This window comes from Nomascus leucogenys, chromosome 21 (assembly GCF_006542625.1).
Source record: "Nomascus leucogenys isolate Asia chromosome 21, Asia_NLE_v1, whole genome shotgun sequence".
Taxonomy (NCBI): domain Eukaryota; kingdom Metazoa; phylum Chordata; class Mammalia; order Primates; family Hylobatidae; genus Nomascus; species Nomascus leucogenys.
Window position 1 is genome coordinate 8,384,674 of NC_044401.1, and position 19,297 is coordinate 8,403,970.

The 19,297-nt window shown below is 38.3% G+C and overlaps 1 protein-coding gene across 1 annotated transcript; it reads right to left on the minus strand.

Moving 5' to 3' along the window:
- Positions 1–39: 39 nt before the first annotated feature.
- On the minus strand, positions 40–10,511 carry GTPBP8 (GTP binding protein 8 (putative)). Its single transcript, XM_003261817.4, has 6 exons — positions 10,095–10,511; positions 8,314–8,412; positions 6,186–6,316; positions 4,452–4,551; positions 1,832–1,950; positions 40–559 (listed from the first exon to the last, which is right to left on the minus strand). Exons 1-6 carry the CDS (start codon positions 10,428–10,430, stop codon positions 490–492), a joined length of 855 nt encoding a protein of 284 aa, XP_003261865.1. The 5' UTR covers positions 10,431–10,511; the 3' UTR covers positions 40–489.
- Between the last annotated feature and the right edge of the window lie 8,786 nt (positions 10,512–19,297).

Genomic DNA, 19,297 nt, shown 5'->3' on the forward strand with positions numbered 1-19,297 from the left:
CAAGAATGTTTTCAGTATTCAAATAAGGACTCAAAAAAATAGGCTTACATAGTAACATTTATCCATCAACTTACCTATCGATGCTTAACAGAAAAGCAGCCCACTTTTACCTAGCCCATTTTAACATTTAAAAAAAATACACGTAGTAGACATATTCGTTAAAAGGCAAAAGCCCAATAAAACGTCAGATCCTTCTGTACATAGTTGTAACAGGTTTTCATTTTATGGATGTGCTCTTGCTTGTCAGTTTGTTAAAACAGGGGAATCAGCTAGTAGCTGTTCTTATGAACACCGTAATTCAATTACTTACAAACTTTTTTCCCCCAGGCACAAATTCTTGTTTTGAGAAGGTGCAGGTTTTAAAGCTGAAGTGATCCTCCTGAAGTTACAGATGCACAACATTTAAAACAATGTTGAAATTCTTCTAGGTATTTAACTCCCAGTTAGCATAAAGCTTTTTTTTTTTTTTTTTTAATCTTCTGGGAACCATTAGTCAAGATTTCCTGTTATACTGGCTATAAAGCATCTCAACAGATGGATTCCAGAAAAGGCCACAGCACTGTGAAAAGAAAAGAAAAATAATTTTCTTCCTTTCCTCAGAGATAACATCTGAATTCATCAACTTAAAAAAATTTACGAATTCTTATGATTTCATGTATGAAAGCAGAACATCTTTTAATGTGTTCTAGCTTTCTTCTCTTCCCCCAACCCCTTCTTGTAGTATTCTAAAATCTGATGATCAATATTATCTGATCCATTTCCATCATGATTCCAAAAATTTCACTATACCTTCTATTTTGCTTTGTTTTCCAGAATAAGTCTTGATCTCTTTAGTTTGTTCTTTTTGTAACAAATATTCAATTACCTTGTTAGACTTTAAAGGTTTTAAAAAAATTACCATCACCATTATTGTACATATTATTTATCTATCTGTCTTCCTATATCCATCTGTGCGTCCGTCCGTCCGTATGGAGATCAGCCAAAATGTTTCTCAGGTATGGATATATTACAGTTTTGGTTTTTTTTTTTTTTGAGATGGAGTCTCGCTCTATCGCCCAGGCTGGAGTGCAATGGCGCAATCTTGGCTCACTGCAACCTCTGCCTCCCGAGCAGCTGGGATTACAGGTGTGTGTCACCACACCTGGCTAATTTTTTTTTGGTTTTAATTTTTCTAGAGATGGGGTTTCACCATGTTGACCAGGCTGGTTTCGGACTTCTGACCTCAGGTAATCTGCCCACCTTGGCCTCCCAAAAGTGGTAGGATTACAGGCATGAGCCATGGCACCTGGCCTTCAAATGCCTCTAGTTTTAAGTGACACTTTAAGAAACACTGATAATATTACAGGTTTTCAGTACATAAAGTTATAAAAACAATTCAACTAACAAGTGGATAAAGAAATTGTGGTATTTATGTACCATATACTACTACTCAGCCATAAAATAGAACAAAATAATGGCATTTGAAGCAACCTGGATGGAGGTGGAGACCATTATTCTAAGTGAAGTAACTCAGGAATGAAAAACCAAATACTGTATGTTCTCACTTATAAGTGGGAGCTAAGCTATAAGGACACAAAGGCATAAGAATGATATAATGGACTTTGGGGATTCATGGGGAAAGGTGGGAGGGCTGAGCGAAAAAAGACTACACATAGGGTACAGTGTACACTGCTCAGGTGATGGGTGCACTAAAATCTCATAAATAACCACTAAAGAACTTTTCCATGCAACCAAAAACCTGTTCCCCAAAATACTGAAATAAAAAAAAAAACCCGCAACATTCTCAGATTACTTCATAAAAAAAACAAAAAACAAACAATTCAGCTCTTACCTTACAGGAAACAACTGAGGAAAACATCCTTGAGTTTTCGTGTTAACAAATTTCTGGATCTGAAGCACTTGTTTTAAAAGATGTCCCTTGGAAGATTTGTCAATTTTTGTTAATACAATCTATAAGAAAAATTTTTATGCATTAGAAATGAAGTGGTTCTTAATAATTTTACACATTTTAGCTATAATTTCTCATTTACAACTAGGTGACCTGTGCAAATTTATCTGTGTACCTATTTCCTCACCTATAAAATAAAAAGAATGACCCATAAAGGAGGAGCTGTGAAGATTAAATGAGCAAATGTGTGAAACACATCAAGTATACACTGTGTGTCTGCTGCTTAATAGTGCTTTAACCACATAGGGCCACAATATCTTGGAAAGATCAATGAGAAGGGTCCTGGAGTTATATTTGCAATTGTTCACATGATCACAATATACCTGATAGCTTAAGATATATAAATGAATATTGGGTTTATCTATATAAAATTGCCAATTTGTAATCATTTTTTGACCTATACTCTAAAGAAAAAAATCAGAAATCAGGCTATTTGTAGGTTGTATCTACTAGTTACATTCCAAGTTAAGTCCAGAATTCTACTTGTCCAGAGACAAGTATCATAGTGCAGAAAGGTCAAAGTATGGGTGATTATTACAAAAATCAATTAAAAATAAAACCTTAGTCCACCAGGTATCCCTGGTGAGTTTCCGTAAAATTAAATTTCCTGGCAAATCATTTATGCTTTTTAGTCATAAAAGATGCTAATGGCAGGAGTGTGGTGTCATGATACATACATTGGTTTATGTCCACGGTTCCTTTCTCATAACTCCCATAGCCCTTGTCATGATCGTTTGTTATAATGTTGGATATGTTAGGCATCAGCAAACAAAATCTCTCTGACCTCCTGCCTTCCATTCATCTGCTCCAAGACAAGACTTGTAATCTTCTCTCACCTTTCTCATTGTGGTCATATGACCCTCATTCCAGAGAGGGTCCCACCTCATACCCTGGGGAAAGGGATGCTGATGCCATGAAGCTTCCATAAAAGCCCAGGAAGACTGAGTTTGGAGAGCTTCCAAATAGCTGAACACAGGGAGGTTCCCAAAGGGTGGCATGCTCAAGGAGGACATGGAGGTTCTGTGCATCTTCATTGTATCCTTTGTAATATACTTTATAATACCATCAAAAAACATGTTTCCCTGAGTTCTGTGAGCCACTCCAGCAATTAAACCCAAAGAGGGGGTAGTGGGAACCCCAACTTGAAGCCAGTCTAGATATTCTAGAGGTCCAAAATTGTGACTAGTGTCTGAAGCCAGGTGAGAGGAGTAGTCTTGGGGACTGAATCCTCAATCTGTGGGATCTGATGCTATCTCTAGGTAGACAGTATCAGAATCGCATTTTCAGATACCCAGCTGGTGTCCACTGGTTGGTGAAGAAGAAAACCCCTATACATTTGGCCACAGAAGTCTTCTGTGTTAATTGATGTGGTATGAGAGCAGAGGAAAAACATGGTTCCAGTGTTTTTCCCATAGTGAGAAGCAGAAAGTGTGTGGTTTCTAATGACCTATGAATCCCTCCACAAATGGGAGTCTTTCCTCATAAAGGCAAATGTTCTGATATTTAAAAGGAGATACAGATATAATTTCTCTATTCCAATTCCTTTTCCAATGAAGAAGGTAATATTTCCTTTCAGTTAAAACTGAGGAAAATATATGATTTCATAAACTAGTATCTGTGATACCAAATAAGGAATACTATTATTTAGTTTGGCAACATTTAGGCATTTTTACTAGGTAGACTATCAATCATTTGACTCCTCATAACTATAAATTATCTCTAATGCTTCATAGGGCTTTTGCAGACCCCAAGAATTCCAAGACCCCAAGAATAAAACAAAAGTGGCTGACTAGTAACTTGGTCTGATTTGTACTAAACTCCCCTGTTACATATTAGTGGCTTTCTGACATCTTTTTGAAAGCAAATTATAGTTATTGGGTTCTTCACTTTTCTTTGGAAAGAAACTTTAAGAGTGCTGTTTTATCTGGAAGTCTCACAAAGCAAAATTAATGTGGATACCAATCTACAATTCTGGTATTCTATTCTAGGTCAAAAGACAATACTGGTAAGAAATTCCCAGAATAAATTTTGTTTGCTTTAAAAATATTAAAATCCTACTTGTGTGTGCTGGAGGCTGCTATGTTCCTGGAACAATTTTAAAATTTTAAATTAGTCAAGCAACTTTTTAAGTTGCAGTTTTATTCACATTCTTGTAAGTACTATCTGCCAACCTGCTGTTAAAGAGCTACTTTTTCTGAACAAATGTTTATGTTGCTATAAAAAGAAAAAAATATGAACAGTATCTAGGAACATTAAATGAACAGCCTAATGAAACCTTTACTTTGCCTATAATTTTCAAAACATAGCTGAGCAACAGAAAAGAGAATAAAAGTGCCATAGAACTTCTTTTAATATTAATGGATGATTAATTGAAAAGATTATTCAAAAGGCACTCTCTTTTGAGGAGGCAACAAAAGCTCAATTGTTAAAAGGTGCATGTTCACACATATGCACGTAGAACTGATATTTCTAATTGCAACCATGATTCAAAGGAAGTACTTACCACATAAGGTAATGCAAATTCTTCACACATTTCTATGGCAATATTGTCTGTTTTTTGAATTCCAACAACACTATCCACTAATAAAAATGTTCTCTTCAAGCTATAAGCATGTAGAAAAGAAGATTAATGGCAATATAAAATATACCCATTCATTTATCCCCTCTTCCTTACTGTACTAAGAAATTCTCCTTTGAATAATTCTCAATCCAAACTTAAAACATTTCTTTAGGCAACAGGAATTCTCAATTTGCCAGAAGTTTATCCTGCAGTCCAGTAGGTCTCAATGCTATTTACTGTCAACAACTAAATCCACTAAATATTAATTTAAATCAATAAGGATATATTGGATATAAGACATTCTGCCTGGGACTTGATATATAATGAGTGAGTTCCCTCCTCTAAAAGCTTAAACTTGAGGAGGAGAAAGAGACACAAATCAAATTACCCATAAATTACAGGTTATAAATTATAGAAACCATAAATTATAAAAAATTAACCATAAGTTATAAATTATTATTTTTTTTTTTTAGACAGAGCCTCATTCTGTTGCCCAGGGTGGAATGCAGTGGCACACTCTTGGCTCACTAACCTCTGCCTCCTGGGTTTTAGTGATTGTCCTGCCTCAGTCTCCCGAGGAGTTGGGATTACAGGCATGTGCCACCATGCCTGGCTGATTTTTTTTTTTTTTTTGTATTTTTAGTAGAGTCGAGGTTTTGCCATGTTGCCAGGCTGGTCTCGAACTCCTGACCTCAAGTGATTCGCCGACCTCGGCCTCCCAAAGTGCTGGGATTACAGGCGTGAGCCGGTGTGCCTGGCCTATATGGGAATTTTTAAATATTACCCTAACACTAACAGATAACAAACCAGACACATTATATTTTGCATTTTCTTATGTAAATATTTGATTTTACCCTTTATGTAAAGCTACAACAAACAAGATATAAACATTTTTTTCATTTCAAAAGATTAACATCAATTTTCTATATATTGTGCAATTCTTGAAACAGAACTATCACTTGATTACATAAGGAGACAAAAAAGAGATATCATTTGTAGCAAATGTGATGTCTGAAGTATTTTAAGAATGATCAGAATTTACTGGTTTTAACCAACAATTTTCATTTTCAAAATTAGCCAGGTAAGAGTTTGGTTTTAAAAAAAATTAATGGGCCAGGTGCGGTAGTTCATGCCTGTAATCTCACACTTTGGGAGGGCAAGGCGGGTGGATCACCTGAGGTCAGGAGCTCGAGACCAGCCTGGCCAACATGGTGAAACCCTGTCTCTACTAAAAATACAAAAATGAGCCGGGCTTGGTGGCATGCACCTGTAGTCTCAGCTACTCGGGAGGCTGAGGTAGGAGAATCACTTGAAATCTGGAGAAGGAGGCTGCAGTGACCCTAGATGGCATGACTGCATTCCAGCCTGGGTCACAGAACAAGACTGTCTCAAAAAAAAAATGAAAAAAAAATATGCTGAAGTACTCTTTAGTCTCTCAATTTGGGAAAACACTTAAATTTAATATTAAGGGTAAGCTAAACCAGAGACAGAAAACAAGCAAGCAGTATATACCTTGGTCCTAAATATTGTATTGTAGAATATTATGATAATAAAATGGACCTTATAAAATAAGTCATTTGATAAAACTGAAGTGTTAATCATGTGTATAATACTCTACTGATGAAAACATACTTTGGGGTTAAACGTATAACTATTATAAGAAAATCTTTTCCTTACTTCCTTCGTTCTTTTAGATACGTCTCTACCATGTCAACAAAATCTTCAGGTGCTCTATAGCCATAACCTGGCATGTCCACCACTGTAAAATGTTTTCCAACTTTGAAAAAATTCATTTTCTTTGTGTGTCCCTGATAAAGTAAATAGAAAAAGAAGAGCTGTCTTAAGATATGTCCTCCATCTACTTAATGATTCAAAATGTTTTCCAGTTAATCAACAAATATTTATTAAAAGCCAAGTATATAACCTTAACTATGCTGATGATGACACAGGAAAAGAAGACACAAGGGAAATGGCTGGAGATAAGTTTAGATCATACTACTTTTTGCTTCATTTTAAAAAAAGAATCTGTATGACTTAAGAAGAACTTTAGATTCCATATTAGAAACATGTAAGCAAAATATTTTGGAGTCTTTCCTATTGCATTCACTCTTAGTGAAAAATTCACCCTGTTCTAAATTGTGACTGCATCAGTCAATATTCTCTGATGAACAATATATCTCCACTTTAAAGAGAAACTAATTATGGCAAGGATAGGTTAAAATGTTTACCATCAGTCACACACATTTTCATAAAACCTAGATCCAAAGTCTGATCGTTTCTTATAACTAGACTATTGCTTCCCTAAAATCAAGATGTTTTGCATGTTTTATTAGGTGGATTTTAGTGCTTTCATTAAACAATTTTTTACTGCATATACAACATAATTACAAAATATTTGTGCAACTAAAATTGATGCACAGATGATGAAAAGTGGTTTACTCAGTTTCGTGTCCACAGGACATATATTAATCAAAAAAGATAAGATTATGATAGGCAACTTTTTTTTTTTTTTTTTTGGAGACAGAGTTTCACTCTTGTTGCCCAGGCTGGAGTGCAATGGTGGGATCTCGGCTCACCGTAACCTCCACCTCCTGGGTTCAAGCGATTCTCTTGCCTCAGCCTCCCGAGTAGCTGGAATTACAGGAATGCACCACCGCGCCTGGTTAATTTTGTATTTTTAGTGGAAATGGGGTTTCTCCATGTTGGTCAGGCTGGTCTCCAACTCCCAACCTCAGGTGATCCGCCCGCCTTGGCCTCCCAAAGTGCTGGGATTACAGGCGTGAGCCACGCGCCCGGCAATTTTAAAAGTTAAGTCAATTATTTGGATCTTAGAACAAATATTATCAAAGGAAAGATTTTTATAAATGGTGATTTTTAAGTTCCCAGTCAGTTTATTTGTCTATAGTAAAATGATTTTAGAATTACAGATTGGGAATGTCAAGAATACATTTCCTCCATTGTCCTCTCACAAAAGGAAGGAGATCACTCTACTTAGAAGTGATCATTTAGCTGATTTATTTGGTGAGGCGGGGCAGGAGTAAGGATGGGAAGGTTAAGGAATGGAAAGAATCATTAGCGATGGAGCCAGAGAATCATTTTATGAAGTGAGGAGCAAGAAAAGACCTAGTGAAGTCTCACGGAAGGGTTCCAACTCAACGAAAGGGGTGTGTGTGCGCTCACGCATGCACATACACAGGGATAGTGAACATTAGGGTTGGTGGAAAGGTTTACCATGGCCAGATAAGGTGAGAGAAAGTGGGGGTGATTTTGAAGAAAGGGTATCTTAGATATTGGCAGAGACTGCGTCGTTGAGAAGAAAGTAGAGGGAATTAGAAAATGACAGAAAGCTATTACAGCAGACTAGCTAGGAAAACAAGCACATAAGAATATGCCGAATGTGTGTGTGTAACTAATTCACGTACTTTATACCTTAAAAAAGATTATAGGAGGAAAAAAGCAAGAAAAACCTAAAAGCCCTTTACCATATAATCAGTGTAAAACTAGATGATCACTGTTATAGAAGGAAATATAGAATGACAACAAGACACTTTATTTGGCAACTCTGCAAAATTTGGATAAAGAAAGATTTTCTGAAGATACTGTCTAGACTACTAAAATAAATCCAGCTACACTTCCTTTTCTTGAGAAATACACAGGCATTAGGATGTCTTACTTTATTACTTTTTTGAAAGAAATCACTTCTCTAGGAACTTAGCAATTATGATTTCTTATACCTTCCAGCATTTATTATTCATGTTAGTTAATCCAAGAGATAGTCCAAACATATTTAAAAACTTCAACATACTGGTTTTTTGGAGACTCTGACTTCAACCTCAGGGGCCAGTGAAAATAAAGCCTTGATCAGAGATGATTTTCCAACATTGCTTCTGCCGATAAAACACACCTTATACAAGAAAAAAGAAGTAAGTACTAGCTGTATATGCTATTCTGCATTAGATGCAAAAAACTTCAAATTCTAACATAGCTAATATTGAATGAATTCAATGTGCCAGGTACTATTTTAAGCATCCAGCATATATTTTCTTATTTGTTTTTTTACAGCATCCTAGGAGGTAGGTGATATTATCCTCATTTTACAGATGAGAGAACACAACTAACCCAAAATTATACAGCTAGAAAGTGAAGGAGTTGGGATTTGAACTCAGGACATGTATATCTAGAATCTGTGCTTTTAGTTTCACTACGCTACTCAAGAATATATGCAACTTTTATTAAGCATTTCATATTTACAAAGCTTTTTAGAGTAAAAACTAGATGCAGTTCAACAAAACTAGATGAAAAGTACAACTACATGTTTGGAAGCACATTTTCTCAAGCACTCCCATGGTATACTGTAACACCACTGCAATTTAAAAACTTACTCTTTTCCCTTGACCTCTCTTGTTCCAATTAAGCTTTTCTCCTCTGTAGTGTGGAAAACAACAGAATATTCTTGATAACAACCATTAATACACATGGCTCTGCTTTTGAACATGGTATTGGGGGAGGGGGTACAATGCGAATCAGTTGTTCTAAATGATGGCCGTACTGCCCCTTGAGGGACATTTTGGAGATTTTAAGGGCATTTTTGGTTATCAAGACAATTGGGGGACATTTAGTGGGCAGGGGCCAGGGATCCTATTCTGGAAAATTCTGGTCAGTCCTTCAAAATTAATTGATCTGAGTCCTGCAAAAATTTTAAATGCTCTGCCAGAGCAAATCTAATGCTAATATGTAGATAAAACTGAATTTTAAAAACGAATTACAAAAAAGTCCAGTAATTTAGAAGCTTAAATAAAAAAGCAATGGCTGTCTCAAAATCATTAAATAATTGAGGTACTCTTTGAATCCTGACTATAGTTCCACATATATTTAGATGAAATATCTCTGGACAATAGTGCACTTAGTGTAAATACATATGGAGAGTTGAGATGCCTTTTAGCAGACTTAGAACAGAATATCATTAAATTGTAGGACATGCAAGAATGCTCACTCATGAAATTTCACTAATAAACGTTGTTATAAAAAACTTTCCACATTATTGCCATCTAGAGATAATTACTATTTTTGCACATAATAGGAAATTCAGATTAGGCGAAAGTTACTTATTGATAAGGACAATCTCATTTGTGAAACTATTATTCGTTTCCTCTTCTTCACTGTCTGAATTCTAATTTGTCTGGCATGTTTTCCCTACTTAAATAGGAGAAAAAAGGAGAGAGTTAATTTTTTGAATGCTTAGTTTGGATTTGAAAAGCTTTTAAAGCATTTTGAAGTCTTCTATATTCATTCCCAAAATAATTTAAACTGTACACAGGCAGTCTCTGCTTACAGTGGGTCGACTTAACGATTTTTGACTTTACAATGGGTTTATGGGTATTGACTGCATTTTGTACTTATGATGGGTTTCTCGGGTATCCCCACGTGCATGGAGCATCGGCATATGCCTATTTAGTTAAAATAATATATGCGCCAACACAAAGCTAGAAAATACAACAGCAAAATCACCCGCGAGCCGGACGGCCAGGGCAGCGGTTGGCGCTGTGACGCCCGCGCGCAGGTGAACCGTTGAGAATCGCCTCTCACCTCAGGCCGCGGAAGGTCCGGGGCGTGGTCGATACGGACCGCGGAGCTGACGTAGTCGATGCGGTTCCGTTCAGTGGCCGTGAAGACGTTGTCTGCCCTCGCTATGTCCTCCAGGCTCGGGTCAAAGATACGCAGGTGAAGGTTTTGCCTCCCGTCAGGGGCGAGGAACCGCTCTACTTCCTGCAGCGGGTAGAGCAGCTTCCTCAGCTGCTGCTTCGGCAGCCGCAGCACCTCAGCAAAAGCTTGGGACGTGCTGTTAGAGCGGCTCAGTCGCTCTAGCACCGCAGGCATTTCAAAGAGCCTTTCCGCTCCCAGCCGCAGCCCGGGCGCCGCCATTCTCCCTTCCCAGAGACAGGCGGAGAGACTTTACTCCTGTGGCCTGGATTGCGCGTGCGTGACTTCCCGCTGACGCGACGCCTGCTGGGAGTTGTCTCCTCTGGCCTCGCTCGTTCCCAAGCTTTTTGCGTTCAGTGCGCGGGAGGAGGGTGGAGGCAGGCGGTGACCTGCGGGGAACAGCTGACTGGGTTTCTTTAACACCGTCGGCTTAACGATTATGTCTTACTGGAAGGATGTTTAACGGTTTCCAGAGGTGAAAGACCTACCTGGCCATGTGGCCCTTGAGTCTCAAACGAAGGACTAAAGTGTGAAGCTTTGATGCATTCCAGGAACGTTTCATTTTCACAGTTTTTGGCTAATCTTATTAACTGTTGACATTTGTCATAAGTCCGCATCACTAGGATAAACACTTTTGCAAAAAAGAAAAGGGCTGGTGAGAAATGTGATTGTAATAGCACCACGTTTTCGTGGAAGGGACTGTTTGTATTTCCGCCTTCACTATAGCTGCAGGAAATGTCATTAAATTTTAGAGATTTCTTACAAAAACGGTTTTGCACAGATGTTACAGAATTGTTTCGTGGACGTTTCATAATATCATCTTATTTGAAAAGTTTGTCCCTAAAGTCGATCAGTGCTGAAATGGGAGATACAGGTATCATAATGATGAAATGAATAACTGAAAAATATTCATATGTTAAAAAAACTAGGTTTTCTAAAACATCAGCAGCCCAGAAAGGGTAACTCATGGTTTCTTGAGCTATTCCCCAGGTTGTTCAGTAACTAAACAAGACAATGCTTCAATAAATATGATACAAAAATTAATGAACAGAACCTGCGACTTTGAGGGCAGCCAATACGGCAGCCTGATGTGCTGCTGGCTGGCTAATTTTTTATTGCTCTTTGCATTAGGGTTTGGGGTGCCTTTCTGTTCGCTATTCTCTCTCCTCCATGTATGAAAGTGTATATAACACTCTGTTATATACATCAGAAATTTGGGATTCTCATTACTGTGTGTTTCACCTGTCCATGTGAAGAGATCACCAAACAGGCTTTGTGTGAGCAACAAGGCTGTTTATTTCACCTGGGTGCAGGCGGGCTGAGTCCGAAAAGAGAGTCAGCAAAGGTGGTGGGATTATCATTAGTTCTTACAGGTTTTGGGATAGGCGGTGGAGTTAAGAGCAATGTTTTAGGGGCAGAGGGTAGATCTCGCAAAGTACCTTCTCAAGGGTGGGGAGAATTACAAAGAAACTTCTTAAGGGTGGGGGAGATTATAAAGAACATTGATCAGTTAGGGTAGGGCAGAAACAAATCACAAGGGTGGAATGTCATCAGTTAAGCTATTTTCACTTCTGTGGATCTTCAGTTGCTTCAGGCCTTCTGGATGTATATGTGCAGGTCACTGGGGATATGATGGCTTAGCTTGGGCTCAGAGGCCTGACACTGTGTATGTAATATACTTTGAAAGTGCTTTTATGCATGCCATTTTGTTTTCAAACCTTGGAACCCCAGGTTTGGAAATAAGAGCATAAAAGAGTTTTGGCAATTCTTAGAAAGGTTTTAGAGGTATTCCAGGATTAATAGACATTATAGTATTCATTTAATAATCATTCATGTTTCTGAATTCTAAATCGTTTTGGATTTCACTTGCTAGGACAAATCATTTTAGAATTATTTGACAGGACAGTTTTTGCAACAATTTATCTTGTCATACAAAGCTTGAAGGATCAAACAGTCTACTGGAAAGAAGCATGACTAGTAAAACCACTTGACAATGTATATATTTTTTTCTCTTTCACTTCATCTTTTAAAAGCATCTGTGTAAACAAAGCATATAAAACTTCAGAAGGATGATTTAGAGTTAATAAGACACTATGTTTTCCCTCAACATGATTAAACTCTTTCCTAATTTGCAGAAGTTCAATATGAAACATACATCGCAGTGAGACCTACTAGTGAGACGGGCGAAGGCTAGAATTGGGAGGAATTAGTTTATAATAACCCCATTGTAGGGCTGCAGTGGAAATCATCTGGTCTACAGGGAATTATCAAAGCCCAGGAAAAGAGGCTCACACCTGTAATCCCAGCACTTTGGGAGGCCAAGGCAGGAGGATCGCTTGAGCCTGGGCAACAAAATGAGACTGTCCCTAAAAAAATAAAAAAATTAGTATTGAAGGGAATCAAGTTTGGTGGATAGGATGTTGTGACAGGACTTTCTGGGTTCTGGCAATAGTACTGTGAATCTGTTGTTGTTGGCAGCATCTTGGTTCCAGGTGGTCTTTTTGTGTGTGGAATAGGAGCTTAGCCAATAAGTGTAGGCTGGGAGTCAGGATCTAGCCTGCTAGATCAGGGCTAGGTCAGGGCTAAGATTCAGAATAGGGTTTTAGTCCAAGTAGGGAAAAGAAGGACTGTAGATTAGAAAACCTTGCTGTCTACTATGTGCCTGCCATTTACTAGGTCCAAAACAGAATTTCTAATATTCTCTAATTGTCTCCTAATCTGTAAGAGACAATGGCACCTCCATTCCTCCAATTGACTTAGCTGAAAATCTTGGGAGAAAATTCTGGACTCCTTTTTCTGTTACCCTAAGTCCAAGTTGTTAGCAATCCTCTTGGCTTTACCTTGAAAACATATCCTGAATTGGATACTTTTTAGCACATCCACTGCTACCACCCTGATACAAGCCACCATTATCTCCCACCTAGATTATTGCAGTAGCTTTCAAATTGATCACCCACCTTTGCCCTTTGCCCCCTTCAGTATATTTGCAACATGGTGATAGGGAAGCGGGGCAGGGAAGTGCGAGGAGAAGGGCAGGTCCCTGGCTAGAGCTCCACCCCTGGCCTGTGCCCACGGACCTAGGTGAGGACAGGCACCTCTGGCTTTGTGCCCAAATGTTGCATTTCCCAAAGCCACCCACATCTGCCACACCCCCATCCTGTGCCTATAAAAACCCCGACACCTAGCAGGCAGACACACAAGTGGTTGGACCTTGAGAGGAACATGTCGGTGGAAGAAGACACGAGCTGCTGGATGTCAAGAGGACGTCGAGGGGAGCAGGCTGCCCACCAGCAGGCCATCGACCAGTAGAATGATGCAGTTTGGGCGGGGCGGTTGGAGGGCTGCTGAGTGGCTGAACTCCTGGGGAAAACCGTCTCCCTTCTGGCTCCCCTATCTGCTGTGAGCTACTTCCACTCAAAACCATGCACTCATTCTCCAAGCCCACATGTGATCCGATTCTTCCAGTACACCAAGGCAAGAACCCAAGATATAGAAAACTCTTTGTCCTTGTGACAAGGTAGAGGGTCTAATTAGCTGGTTAACACAAGCTGCCTATAGATGACAAAACTAAAAGAGCGCACGGTAGCAGATGCCCACTGGGGCTTCAGGAGCTGTAAACATCCACCCCTAGATGCTGCCGTGGGGTCGGAGCCCCACAACCTGCCCGTCTGTATGCTCCCCTAGAGGTTTGAGCAGTGGGGCCCTGAAGAAGCGAGTCACTCCCTGTCACATGCCCTGTGAGGGGAACAAGAGTACTTTTCCCATTTCAGTGGCAGCAACCATGATCCTGTTAAAATATAAGCTAAACCTCCAAGAGCTTCCTGTCTCACTCATAGAAAAAGTTCTTGCACTAACCTAAGAAAAAGTGCCTTCTGTTTTGATAATGAGGAGGTAGTTTACCACAAAGTTAACAAGGTTTTAAAAATTTAATATGACTTTTACAGGTGTTACATACTTTATACATCATCCCCAGAATCAGCTTTTATTGCTAAAATTCATCTGCCCTAAAAGTCATAGTTATACTCTGTCATGCTCAGCTAAGAATAGAAGGAAGATAGGTAGGACAGGATCCTCTCAATTGTGCTTACTGCGATGTCTGCCTCTATAGTGAATGGCCATTAGGTCCAGAGTGATCCCAATTTACGTCCAGGTCCTATAGGTTTCAAGCTTATGAAATCCATCTAAGACATGAAGAAGGTAAACTTTGTAGGCCTAGATAGGTAGGGGACACTGGGGACATCAGAGAACTCCCATCCTAAGTTAAACATGATTTGAATGTCCTGACAGAAGCAAGAGCAGGGACTCTAGCAAAACTTACTTCTAGAAATAGAGAGAGGGAATGGATTAGGTCTCAGTGTCTGACTTCCACTAGACCTTTCTTACCCTGACTTTTCCCCTTGTCTTAACAACAATAATGAACATTTATTGAGTGTCTGCTATGCCAGGAGTTTATCTGAGTACTGATAAACTATGAGAAAGACCTGGTTACATTCAAATTGGGATATCAAACTCTTTTTTTTTTATTATACTTTAGGTTTTAGGGTACATGTGCACAATGTGCAGGTTTGTCACATATGTATCCATGTGCCATGTTGATTTCCTGCACCCATTAACTTGTCATTTAGCATTAGGTATATCTCCTAATGCTATCCCTCCCCCCTCCCCCAACTCCACAGCAGTCCCCGGAGTGTGATGTTCCCCTTCCTGCAAACTCTTGTATTAGGAAGAAAATATTGGGAGAAAGGAAGATGAAAGAGGCTTTATATGAAGGAGCATGATATGGAAGAACCTTCCACATAAATTACTTAAATTGTGATAACTACTATCTGAATGAATGATTTAAATTTAAAATACAATTAATTATATTTTTCTCAAGTTTTCTGTGCAACATTCATTTTAAATTTTTACTTTAGATATTACCTGACACATTGACACAAATTTGTGGCACAACAAGTTTGATTTGTTCACCTAATTTCTTTCTTTTTTTTTTTAGAGACAAGGTCTCGCTCTGTTGCCCAGGCTGGAATGGGCACAATCATGGCTCACTGCAGTCTCAACCTCCTGGGCTCAAGTGATCTTCCTGTCTCAGCCTCCTAAGTAGCTGGGATGACAGGCACTCAACCACCCTTGGCTAATTTTACAAAGTTTGTGTGTGTGTGTGTGTGTGTGTGTTTGTTTTGTTTTTTTTGGAGAGACAGAGTCTCACTATGTTGCCGAGGTCGGTTTTGAACTCCTAGCCTCAAGAAATCATCCTGCCTTAGCCTCCCAAAGTGCTGGGATTACAGGCATGAGCCACCACACCCAGGCTTAATTTCTTAATTAGGGCATAAATTATTATTCTTGAGATTTATTATTTTACTATCATTCAAGAACCAATAGAGACCTATTTTCCATGATCTTAGTCTTTGGAGCTCATGAAAGCGTTGAGTTTTTTAAATATCTGATTAATGTATCTTTAGAGAATATATCTAAATTTAGAGAATTTTTTTCTTTTTCAGAGAAGTTGTTTGAGCTTTCTTTTAAGGTTGTGCCTACTGCACTGACAGATTTCTCTAAAGAGATCTGGAGATTAACCATCAGACAGTACTCATATGTAGGAGGTGAGTTTGTAGAATTATTTGGATTCTGGAGGAGGAGTAAAGGTTCACTTCTTTCAAGGTTGTTTTTATCAATAGAGAGAGAAATGATTGCTTTAAGTGGTCTTAATTTTTTTCATTCGTAATTTTGCATTTAGCTCTGTGCCATACAAGTGCTATTAAAATAATTTGGAACACTACCATATTCAAGTTGTGTTTTTATATCAGTAACAAGCTCAGAGGGTTTTTTTAAATTGTTTTTGGAAAATAGTATGGATTTTGCTGTTCTGACTGATTAATTCGTTAACATTTTAATTCTTGTTGTGTGTTAAGCAAGGTTATTTTAGTGGGCGAGTTTACTTTGTAGTACACATCTAGTTTATATCTCGTTGCCTTGTTGGAAGTGAATGGAATGTTCTCTAACACCCTGAGGAGATGAGGCAACATTCACAGACAGATATATTGATATATATTCAAATTTTTAACTTATTCATAGGTAGAGTATGTCAGGTGTTCCCAAGACTAGCTCCCAAATGAGGCGAACAAGGATGCACAGAACTCAGCATATAGTTGTACTTATGCCTATAACTTACCACAACAAAAGAATACGAAGCAAGCCTGGCAAAGGGAAAAGGCACTCAAAGTGAAGTTTGAAGGAAGCCAGGCACAAGCTTCTAATCGTCCCCTAAGTTGTACAGGATGCAATTAATTCTGCCAGCAATGAGTTTTAACAACATGTGTGAAATGTTGTCTACTAGTAAAGCTCACCTGAGCCTAGGAGTCCAGGGTTTTTACCGAGTGCTGTTCATATAGGCATCTAGTGCCTGTGTGACTGACTATAGTCACTGAAAGTTCAGATTTGCAGAAGGAAAGCAGCATCAGTATGTACCACTTGTTTGTACAAATAGTTTAGATACAGTGAGCCACTCATCATGAATAGAAAGTTGGCTCTGTGCCATGCAAGGAAACTGTTTACCAGTCAAGTTCTCAAATGTCAGCCCAGTGCCAATCTTGTAAACAAATCTTTCTAAGGGTAGCAGCCACAGGCCTGCTATATGAACTGTTTTCTGCACATAGATTAAAAGATAAAAACATTTAAAAATGAGAAGTTTCTCACCTGCACTTATTGTGAGATTGTATACTTGTAGGAAAGATGTATTCCAGGTTCTGCTCTAAATACAAGTGATTTCTCTGGAGATTTTTGAGAAAAGTGGGACAGACCTTCTCTAGTCATTTTAATAGGATATGGCAAAACTAGAATTCTTCCTGTGGAAGGAGGTCATAATCAAAGCTGCTGTCTCAGCCACCTGTAATAAAGTATGGGGCCTCTGGAGAGGAGTGCAATGAATTGGTGATTCAACTGGTATGAACATCAGGTTTAGCTGGAGTTGAGTGCAGCAATGTCCTTGAACATTCCCTCCAACCTCCTTACCCATCCTCCTCTAGGGGCTAGACAATCAGATTCAAACAATGTTTTGTGATTACTCTCTAGAAAGGAATAATGCCTGGTGTAGTGGTACTAGGTGGTTACCTAATAGGCAGGATCTCATGGGTGGCAGGAGCACGAGTGGTTGAGCCCAGAATGCTGTGATATATCTCTCTTCTGCCTAGACTAGTGCAAGTCAGAACCTAGCCTTTCACTCCTCTCTCTAGGTATCTGTTATTTACCAAGATAGCTGATTTTTTTTTTAAAAGATAGCTGATTTTACCATAATAGTATAATCTCACGAACTCACATTATGAACCCACAAGCAATGGAAGAAAAAGTAAGAAAAAGATAATTCATTCTAGAAGTAATCAGAATGAATGGACTTGGTGGACAAAGAATTTAAAATAAAAACAGAAAATATCCTCAGAGATAAGGGAATATATGGCAAACATGAAACAGGAAGCTTCTGAGAAGTACCAGTTGAACACATTAGATATGAATTATATTATTGTTGAAGTAAATTTCTCAATGGATATGTTTAACAGTTGAATAATATTATCAACTCAAAGAACAAAATAGTGAGCAGGATAATTAGATTGGAGAATATTCCAATAAATATTAGGAAGGGATAAAAAATATAAAGAATTTAAAAGTTAAGAGCTGTGAAGGTGAAAAGAAGAAATTTAAATAACAATATTATAAGAGTTGGGCATGGTGGCTCACTCCTGTAATCCCAGCACTTTGGGAGGCTGAGGTGGGCAGATCGATTTGAGGCCAGGAGTAGGAGACCAGCCTGGCTAACACGATGAAACCCCTTTCTCTACTGTAAATGCAAAAAATTAGCCAGGTATGGTGTGCATGCCCGTAATCCCAACTACTTGGGAGACTGAGGCATGAGAATTTCTTGAGCCTGAGAGGCAGAGGTTGCAGTGAGCTGAGATTACACCACTGCACTCCAGCCTGGGTGACAGAGCAAAACTCTGTCTCAAAAAACAAAACAACACAAAACAAAAGCAAACCAAACAATATTATGGGAGTACTTGAAAAAAATGAAGTAAAAGGAGGAAATTTGCTGAAAATTTCCAGAATTAAAGATACTTTGACTAGGAAGCAGAGCACTACTTCTTACAGGTTTAATTGCTTTATCATATTTATCCAAGTAATAGATAGAAATATTAAATCAAAAAAGATCTTATCTACTTCCTTTTCTCAATACAGAACATTCAACATTCAAACGTTTTCAACAGTTTCATATTTCCTACTTCTTCTTTTCCCAAGGTTAGATAATCATAACAGTATTCTTTAGAAAATTCCCCTACACACATTTTGAAATCACATTAAATCACTCCAAGTTATTGGCAGTATATTAATAAGTAAAAAGAAAGCATGTAAGAAAGAAAGATCACTAGTAGGAAAATAGTCATAAAAACATAACTTAGTTGTCAATGGAACATAAATTATTTTAAGAAAAAAGTCTTAATATAGGCCTTCAGACTTTTAAAATTCTTAAATTTCCTGTATGGAATATCTGAGCTTTTATGTTTCAACAACATAATCAATGCCACAAGTGACCAAAATAAAAATGACTTTAATAAAATGCATTTCAGAAAGTTGTGGTAAAATGGAAGCAGTCACGAAATACAAATGTTCTGTGGCTTCTGGTGTCTGTTTACCTTTTTGCTGCTGCCCACAAGTTAAATGATAGTGTTTTAGTTTTAAAAACCATGCTTTTGAAGCTGTAATTGCATTCTTCTTTTTCTAATCCAGTAGAGTGGAGATGATGTGAAATGGTCAAATTCAGGAAACATTTTAAAGTAGAGACCAAAAAGACTTGTTGATAGATGAGGAAAAGCAAAGAATCAAGGGATGGGACTTTTACATCAGGTGATTCAGACTAAGAAATTTAGATTAGTCTTCCCTCTCAAGCCAACTAGAAAATCTAGACATAATCATTTTAAAAGTCTGCTGGATGGCAGATCAGTGACCTAGCAAGGTAATGAAGAATTACCTCACCAAGATTCAGAAAAAGAAAGAAATACAGATTGATGAAACTGGCATTGGAACTACTTTTACCCTGGGGATGT